Below are 9,809 nucleotides of genomic sequence, written 5' to 3' on the forward strand. Positions count from 1 at the left end.
AAAGAATAAGAAATAACAAATAGTACCGAACAATAGATAGTAACAGAAAATGAAGGACAAGATCACAAGAAACTAGAGTAATATTACAACTACTAATATGAATAGACAACACAATGCGCTGTCACCTACTAACCTTCTATCCTAATTCGTATCCTCCACAACCTCTTATCTAAGGTCGTACCCTCGATAAGTTGAAATTGCATCATGTTCTTTTAATCGCCTCCCCCAATACTTTTTTTTTTTTGGTTTTTCATCAGGTGTCCGGTACCCACATTGGAGTCTGACTAATCCGGATTCACGCCGCGACGGGCCCCATTCGAGGGGAAGTGCTTCCAACAGAGTTTTCTCCATATCCAAGGTCGAACCCTCGACATCTGGTTAAGGCTTCTTTAATATACCTCTACCTCTCCTAAAACCATCTATATAGTATTACAATATATAAAAAGTATTATTTCTAGGACTAACTAGAAAAAAAAAAATATCACATAATTTAGAATCAAGAAAGTCTTTTTCAAATTCGATATAAATATTGATTAATAGTATATTTCATTATAGATTTAATTCAATTAATATATGTGACTATCATTTGGTATGACTTATAAGGGATAACATTTTCGAAATAAAATGCAGAACTATTTTATCTCGCATTTGGTTGGAAGTATTAATCATTTTCAAAATTATTTATCCCATTATTTATATCATAGTGATATGATAAGCTATTCCATATAAATAACTAAGATAACTTGTTTCCAACCAAACGACTAAAGATAATAATAAAAAAAAAAAAAAAAGCACAAGTTTAGATCACTTTCATTATAAATTTGTTGGCTTCAATAGTGAATAATGGCATTAGCCATTAAAACCATGATAGATGCTTATAGTTCCGGTGATTTGATGGAATATAATGCATTTTATTATTTGAAGAAATGTATATGAATCTTATTATTTTATGATATTATGATTGATATTATACTTTTTCCACAATTTTTTTTAAATAGTATAAAATGGCCATTGGGTTGCTTAAGAATAACTTATGCATATTTCTATGTCATGCCTTAAGTTGTTGAAAATGTAACTATAACTTAATTAAAATATATTTCAATGTATGTGTCTAGAAATATATATTTTCTGAGTGTTCTAATTATGGTCGATTAAATTTAATCTGAAATAAAAATAAATTTTACCCAATTAAAAACTAACAAGAATCATTATTTAGTCAAGCTATTAACAAAAAACAAATATTATTGAAAAACAAATATTTTGACTCTTTTATGCCAAAAATATAAAAATTGGATGGCATTTGTTATTCGGGTTACCCGACTGGAATCGGATTGTGGGAGAGCTGCTTAACAATGGCGGATTCACTTTTCTCCTTTCACTTATCCGAACCCTAACCCTAATCTTGAAAAATTCAATATAGAAATTGCAGTTTCACGAAAATGGAAAGTCAGATAACTCACCATCTGTATGAAAGACGTCCTATATATAAGTCCAAAGCTCCTGCTACCAAGTGGTTCAAAGAATGGTAAGCTAAAATTAATCTCAATTTACCTATTAATTCATTTATCACTTGTTTAATCATACTTATTTTTCTTAATCTATTAATATAATAGCCTTAAGTAGCATGGGATAGAAGAGTGGAGATGGATTACAGTCGGTTTAGATATAGGCGAAGTTTAGTGTTTTTTGTTAATTATAACTGTGGTATCCGTGCCAGCTTGTGGGTCCCTCCTAGCCGTAACAGGTAACAGGTTACTCTGTCTGGAATGTATGGGAAGAAAATACCTAGTGTTTTTTGTCTCTGTTGGGATTTGACATGAGACCGCGTGGTGCTCAATCCACTTTATTGACCATTAGGTCACACGCTTGGGTGCGTTGCACTATTTTTTATGAAGAAGTTTATCAGATTGAACCGAATTTGATTAATAGGATGGGTTTGTCAAATGTGGGTGTGAGTGACGTGCTGCTTTCGCTGGAGTTTGGTGAAGTTGTGGCGGATAACTCATGTTTAGGATCTTATAGTAATGTGCTTTCGGTGTAGTTTGGTGGAATTGTGTCTGGATAGTGTTATCGTGTTTAGGAGCTGAGATAGCTTCATCTTCTGTGTATTGGGTTTAAATTTGTATGTGATAGTGCATTTATGGTGGAAATATTCATAGATAGATTTATGATTATCCAAGGATAGTATCAATCAATCAACTAAGCCACAATCTCAAATTAGCGTGATAGGCTGCATAAATCCGTTATATCTGTTCAACTCTATTTAGGTCTTAACATTCAAAGAATTCATCATAGTAAGACTATTTTTATGGGACCATTAACCTACCACAACTCTCCTCCATTATCCAGACAATGGACTGGCTATTTGTTATGAAGCTCACATTTGAAAAATTGTAAAGTTGCGAAAAGGGAAGTCTTTCTTGTTAAGAGAAAGATGATGTGATTCAGTATGAATCAGTTGTATTGCTACCTCGAATTTGCAACTTCTTTGCTAGGTATTTTTCAACAGGAATGGGTAAGGAACTAGAATGCAGACATCAAAAGCTGCAATAGAGACCACAGGACATATTGCTTCTTTAGCTCCAAGCAAACTTGTCAGTTCACAATCATGTCAGGGAGGACTGGAGGAGTGATTACAATTATAAACTAGAAAAGCCCTGTATAATGTTCCTTGTATTGCTAACGTTCTATAACTTGCATTTTAGTAGGTTGGACATGTGTTTGATTTCTATAACCTTTCCTTTAATTATCTCAGAGGATCAGTCATTAGTCACTGACTGATGAGAGTGTTCTTAGCCATGTGTTTTTGTTCTAATTCATACTATGGTTAATTCTTTTACCAACATCATTTTTATCCCAGGGTCCCACAAGATGTTGTAGCAACTGGTGGGAAGTGCTCCCTTTTAAAGTGGGTGAATGGTTAGTTCTGAATTCTGAACGCTCCTATACATCTTTCTGACTGTTGTATGTTGATGCATTTTATATACTTTTTTCTGGATCTTTTCTGGATTTTTAACGGCTAGTTTTTATCATATGTTGTGGATTTTGGGTTGCACGGTGAATTTGACCTTATATTTCTTCCTGTCTATTTTGCTTATCAGAGGCCACGTTAAAAGGTCTTAAGGAGAAGCCAAAAGAGCCAGGAGTACCGGTGCCAGAACCAGAGCCAACTACTGAAGTTCTTTTCCTTTGTAGCTATGAAGGTTGTGGAAAAACATTTATTGATGCTGGGGCCTTGAGGAAGCACTCTCACATCCATGGGGAGAGGCAGTATGTATGTCACTATGAGGGTTGTGGAAAGGTAAGAGTCTATTGTCTTTGCATTGGGACTGCACTATATGCTTTAGAGCTTCAGGATGAACTCGATTATTCCATTATATTGATTCTACCATCTATTTTTACTTATTATTTTGCTTTCATGACATTGTCCTCTGGACTCTGGTAGTGTGTGGGGGGAGATGGTTTCATGGAATTCAATCTTTTTTGCGACCTATATTGCGGTTGCTTATGTAGTGCTCCCTAGTCCCTTCTAGAAATCTGCTTCTCAATAGGTACCATAGGTTTCACCATGAGCTCTTAAGATATTTTCATAATTAACATAGGTTCGCTGAGGAGTTGATTGGAGTTATATTACTTACGATTTACGAACAAAAGCTTACTGAAGTTGTATTTTAGGAGTGTATTGTTTCATGCTTCCATTTACGGCTGAACTGTCTACGACCATTTTGAGCCCCAGATGATGTGGAAAAAGAAGAAAAACCAGAGGTGGGTTTGCAGTTTACTGATTATACACGAATACCAACAACTACTACTACGCTTCAATCTCAAGCATTACTCATTATCAAATAGGGAATTAAGAGAGTCAAAAGATCTTTCTTGAGATGTTATCTGTCAGTAAAAGGAATGGAGTTTTAAGAAATTTCATAGTTACGTGACACGGTCTAAGAAATTCCATACCTCATTTTTTTCTTAAATTTAATTTCAAGCTCATGCAGATAATCTTTTGCATACTTTAGTATAATACTTCCTATAACTGTAGTTCGTTCCTCTTTTTTTTTTTTTTTTTTTTTTTGTGGGATAGTTTACAACTTCTTGGTTATAAAGTTATCACATTAGAGCTTGCTTGGACTCCACCTTAAAATTATCGGGAGAATTGACTATAAGTGAAGTTACCCTGCTTCCAGGGTGATTAGGGATGTTAATTATCTTTGGAGCTCAGCAACACAAGTCTGGAATGTTCCAGATGGGACGTGTCACTGACACATTTGTGATTATTCATAGCATATAGATGTGAGACTTAAAAGCTTACTCTTAAGGGAAAAGTTCTTTACATTTTTCATGTCAAACTTCTTTTTTGCATAAAGTAGTCTTTAACGTGTTTTATGTAAATGACCAAGTTCTGGCGCTCTTGTTGATAAGCAGTCTCTCATTAAATTTTTTTTTTTTTGGATAACTCCGTGGTGTTCGGGCTAGCTTGCGTGCACCTCGACTAATTCCACGGGATACCTGCCACCTTCCACTAGCAACCAGTTAACTCTATCCACCAAGGCTAGAACAAATGGGAAGAAATCGCCTAGTGTATGTCTGTCGCGGGTCTATCGCACACGTAAGTGCACGCGATCGTACAAGTAATATAGTGACTCAGAGAGTCGGATATCGTACCCACGAGGACTACTTAACTAGCAATTCTACTAACTTTAGTTTCGACAAGTGTTTCGAAGTCTCAAGATGATAGTGAAGATTTAACGGATAATCTAATTAATAAAGAAATAACAATGTGCGACAATAACAACGTAAGCAAAGTTGTAAACAATATGTGTGAGAATTCTAAGGTTGAGACACTTTGGACAATCTTACAAATCTCCATTCTTATCGTGGTTTCGTTGATTATCGGGTTATTGATTCACAGGGTTTAGAGTATGATCATGGTCTCTCGATCCTCTAATCTTCTACCTAAATGGACATTATGCAATAATCCATTTAAATGCATTAAGATATCATCCTGCAAGTGAACCAAACAAGGCTTCTAAGTATATCTCTATCCTAGATGCTAATTCAAATCCGCAATTTTATGAAAGAATAAAAACCTTGCTCCTTAAACTCTTCGATCTATCCTATTGATTCTCCTCTTGGATTCACAAAGGAATATAAGTGTATTTTAATGGTGGCCATTCATCAAAATAGTAAGTACAAGAGAATAATAATCACCCATATGATAATCCAACAATAAACCACTCTAAGAATAGCAAGTGTAATCATGTTTTCGGCCTCAACCCCAGAACAAAGATGTTTAGCCTCTCATGTTCGAATTCAACATCAAAAATAAATAGTTAATCATACCAAAAATTAATGTTGAAATTATGAAGTTCCAAGAACCCTAAGTATTGTAAGTGTTTTTATAGCCTCTGCTGTACGTATCAAAAGTTTCCTCAACTGTGTTGAAGTGTTCTTTTTATAGTAGGACAAATTTGGCCCAATAAATAGCCACCGCGTCACGGAGCTCGATGCAGGGAATAGAGTCTGCGCCGCGGCAGTCACAGCAGGGACCAGGGTCCGTGCCGCGAGGCTATCACGGACCCTCACTGGAATTCGTCTTGGGGATTAATCTTGCCTCCGCGACGCGGAGTTATAGCGGAGGTTCACTGGAATTTGCCATCGACACCAAAATCACTTGGGGCGACACGGAGCTCAACTTGGGGACTGGCTTCCGCGCCGCACAACTCACTATTTCTTTCCTTTCCAGCTCATTGCTTCTTTCCTTGTTCCCTTCTTCAAATTCATGCTCTACTAGCTCAATCCAAGTATCCTCATGTCCAAAAAACCATTCCCAAAGCTTCAATCTTCATTAGCTTCCCATAAATGCATCCTATTATGTGCAATTTTATCATAATTCAACCCTGCATCAACTAATGATGTCCATTAGCTAAATAATGCAATTATAACTCAAAACACAATAAGAATAACACGTTTTAGCTCATACAACAAGTCTTACTATGGGTAAATATTGGTGCTTGGATATATAAATACACCCAAGATCAATGTCTCTGTTGGAAATTGAATCTGAGACCTCATGGTGCTCAACCCACTTCATTGAACCACTAAGCCACACCCTTGGGTGCCGTCTCTCATTAAATCTTACTCCCTAGTCCCTCCATGCTGGCTGTCCACCTTTTTTGCTTGTTCTCACTGGTTCAGACTTCAGAGAAGCAGCCATTTTATCATGGTTGACCCTAAACTATCCATTTATAACTACATCGTGATGTTTGGTAAATATTCCATGGATGATTTTGTTAGGTGAAAGGTCATTCTCCTAGAAAAGAAAATGAAAAAGTTTTATGTTCTTTTTTTGGCCAAAGATGAAAGCATCTCAAAGAAAGAGAAGAATGGAAAGAACAAAACTAATAATAGTTGCAAATCTTGGTGAGAATGTAGATACCTGGTAGAATAGTCAAGGGCAAAGCTTGCTCGCAAAGACACCACAGTTAACAAAATCAAATAAGTGAAATTAGGCTAACACTAATTTATGTTAGCCAAAAGGCCAAGGAATAAATAAAACTAATAGCTGTTGAAATGATTTTTCTCAGTGTGAATGTGAGATCCCAAAAATTTGTTTGAATTTGGAATAAACGAAGGGAAGGAAAAAACAATTGGAACGGAGATTCCATTCAATGTCATCAAGGGTAAATATATGATAGTGTCAATTTTTGGTCAGTACACTACTTTAGGGAATTGGAAAAAAGTTGCTGGGCTCAAACCAGTTAGGATAGATTTGGTGCATTTACTTTTCTTTGGAAAAAGTATTTTGCTTATACCTTTACCTTGGGATCAATAGTATCAGGAAAATTTTTTCAGAGCACCGTTTGATTTCTATTGGACTGAAGAGATTGAACGTCAAAGGGATCATGCGCAAAATAGGATTCAATGCATAGTGTATTGGCGAATCTCTTAGATCACCATAAAACCCTTAATATTTTTACTGGTGTGATAAAAGCAAGCGAGATGATAGATTTAAGTGTACGCTAATCATCCGTAGATTGGATTTTTAGTTTGTCAAACTGTATAGGATGAAGAAAAAAACTAATCCATTTTATTCGTATGATTTGCAAGTTCAAAGTATAGGCTTCCTTTATTATTTCTTGTATTATTTCTGTGAATTCTCTATCTTGAGCCGAGGGTGTATCGGAAACAGCCTCTCTACTTCCTCGGAGGTAGTCGTATGGACTGCGTACATTCTACCCTCCCCAGACCTCACTTTGTGGGAATATACCAGGTCTGTTGTTGTTGTTGTATTATTTCTGAGATTATATTACAGGTTTTTAATTTCATCCTTGTCTTTTTTTAATCAGTTCATTGCATCCTTGTCTTCTTTTGCAGAAATTTTTGGATAGTTCCAAGCTAAAACGACACTTTCTTATTCACACTGGAGAAAGAGACTATGTATGTCCACATGAAGGCTGTGGTAAGGTAATAAAGCCATGTGCAATTAAGATACTTATCCCAAAACATTTTGCTTCTGATGCAGATGTTATAATAATAATGCAGTCTTTTACTCTTGTATATAAATGAGATGCCTACATTCCTTCAACTATCATATACTGGTGATATCTATGACATTTTTCAATATCAATTTTAGTTATATTGTAGTGGGGATTTTGGAAGAAACTATTAACTTTTGATGATTTGAGGATATATCTTCTGTAAGCACACAATGGAAGCCAGCACATTGTTAACATTGGCTATGTGGATTAGATGTGTATTGCAAATTGGAATGTCAAGAATGGTTCCCAAGTACTGCACAATGTTTGTCTGAAATGTAAAACAGTACTCCCTTCGTTCTAGTTTATTTGCCCCTATTCTTTTTTAGTCTTTCCAAAAAGAATGACCTCTTTGTAAATTTGGAAACAATTTAATTGGCCAATACATAAGCAGTGCCCTAAACTTGTCCAATACTTTCATTTTGACACCTGAGCTAAGACTAGTACCTAGTTTAATGCCTACACCACTCAAGATCCGTACCTATTAATTGCAAAATGCTAACATGACAAAAAGGTGTTATTCACTTCCTTAGGTGTGTAGATCAACTCCCAAAATAATTCTTATCTCCCCCACCTTACGAATTCACATTTTCGTCTTCATTGTTATCACCACCATGCTGCCATTGCTGCCACCACCCTTCTCACAACCCAGAACTCCACCTAAAAACAAAATAACCAGTGTACTTCCATAAACTGTGGAATCTTCAGCCACAAGACACTTACTCAAGCACTTGCAGTGCATGTACTATACAGTCACTCTCTGCCACACAATCCGTTAGCAATACCACTACACCATACACGCCTCTCAACCTTCATCCCTTCCAGTTTCATGCTATTTCCTCATCTTTAAAACCACCACGTGACATCACCCTTTATTCCCTTAGCAGCTGCATACATGGACATAGTAGAATTCATTCAATCATGGATAACCTCCACTCACGCCACCAGAGTCGCCATCAGCAGGTATAAGAGGTTCTAAGGGAGAGGAAGGAGAATATGGGGAGGAGGCAAGTCTGGGGGAAGACATTGTGGAGGGGGAGCGGAGGGGGTGGGGGGACGATGACAAGAGGGGGGTTTGGTGATTGGCATTGATTGGAGGGGGTTCTGATGGGGAAAAAGATAGGGCGAGGCTGTGTGGGTGAGGTTCATGAAAATAGTTTTCTTTTTTCATTTACTCAAAATACTTTTTTTAATAATTATTTTGGGCTCAAATGCCACATATGACCATTTCATTCATCCCTTTGCCACCACATTCACATCTGATTCTCATGCACTATTCTTTGGACTGATTGTTATTTTGTGTTCAATAGGTATATAAGTATTTGTTAAGGTTGGAGTGTTTGATATGAAAAAGGTCCGTTGAGGTGTTGGATGAAAGAAGCGGACAAATCAGGGGGCACTTATGTATTTGGTGAATTTAAATTTAAGTTCTCATTTTATCCTTAATAAGAAGCTTTTTATAGCCGTAAAATGTAATGGCATGCTTATTACCACAAGTTTCAGAAGTTCAATAACCACACAGATACTGTTGCATGTTTAAGATCATGATTTCCAAAAGCTTCCATTTGTTTCTTTTACTTTCCCAGTCAAATAGGTTCACATACATTGAAACAGAGTAATTGAGTGAGCAACACATAGAGTATGTACAACTATGCACCTTCCTGGCAACTCCATGGCTGAGTGGGGAGTAATCTGTCTGTTCTCTTTGCCCAAAAAAATTAAAGAAAAAGGAAATAATAGATCACAGAGAAGAAACCCCCAAAAAGAAAAACAAAGTGGAAACTTTCTTTTACGCCAAAAGTGCAGTGTTCGGTTCTCACCTGGCAACCTATGCTTGGCTCCGTCCCACAACTCCAAATGAATTAAACAAAAAAAAGACGGACAAGAAACAAAAAATTGAAGTTTTGCTATAACCTTAATTTATTCTTCCAAATTCGTTCTGCCCCGGGCTTTGGATTAGTGATAAAAGAGCACCACATGAAGTGCAAGTTAGGCCCACATCACGAGTTTGAACCTAGTCGCACATGGTTTGATAAAAGCTTGGTAGACGGCGGACCTATTATCCACTGTGTTTCGAACTCTGTGCCAGGTGGTCCTCGGGATTTCTCGGCCATCAAAAGAAATCCCAAATACTTTCTGTTACTATTGGAATTCCATCTTGTTTCTTTCAGGATAAATGTCAAGGAAAACTGATATGCTTGTATGTGTTATGTTTTTATGACAGCCTCTGCTTCTTATTGTGCTTCAATTTCTTGGTTTCCCTTTGAATCAATG

The 9,809-nt window shown here is 36.6% G+C and overlaps 1 protein-coding gene across 1 annotated transcript; it reads left to right on the plus strand.

Annotated features, from left to right (window-relative positions):
* Positions 1 to 1,229: 1,229 nt before the first annotated feature.
* LOC107863118 (zinc finger transcription factor YY1) lies at positions 1,230 to 7,464 on the plus strand (the record flags this gene model as incomplete). The annotated part of the gene is given in 4 exon segments (XM_047409437.1): positions 1,230 to 1,525; positions 2,861 to 2,919; positions 3,102 to 3,301; positions 7,375 to 7,464. Coding segments are annotated over 4 exon segments (435 nt in total), but the record flags the coding sequence as incomplete, so codon positions are not given.
* Between the last annotated feature and the right edge of the window lie 2,345 nt (positions 7,465 to 9,809).

Source organism: Capsicum annuum, chromosome 3 (genome assembly GCF_002878395.1).
Source record: "Capsicum annuum cultivar UCD-10X-F1 chromosome 3, UCD10Xv1.1, whole genome shotgun sequence".
NCBI classification, from domain to species: domain Eukaryota; kingdom Viridiplantae; phylum Streptophyta; class Magnoliopsida; order Solanales; family Solanaceae; genus Capsicum; species Capsicum annuum.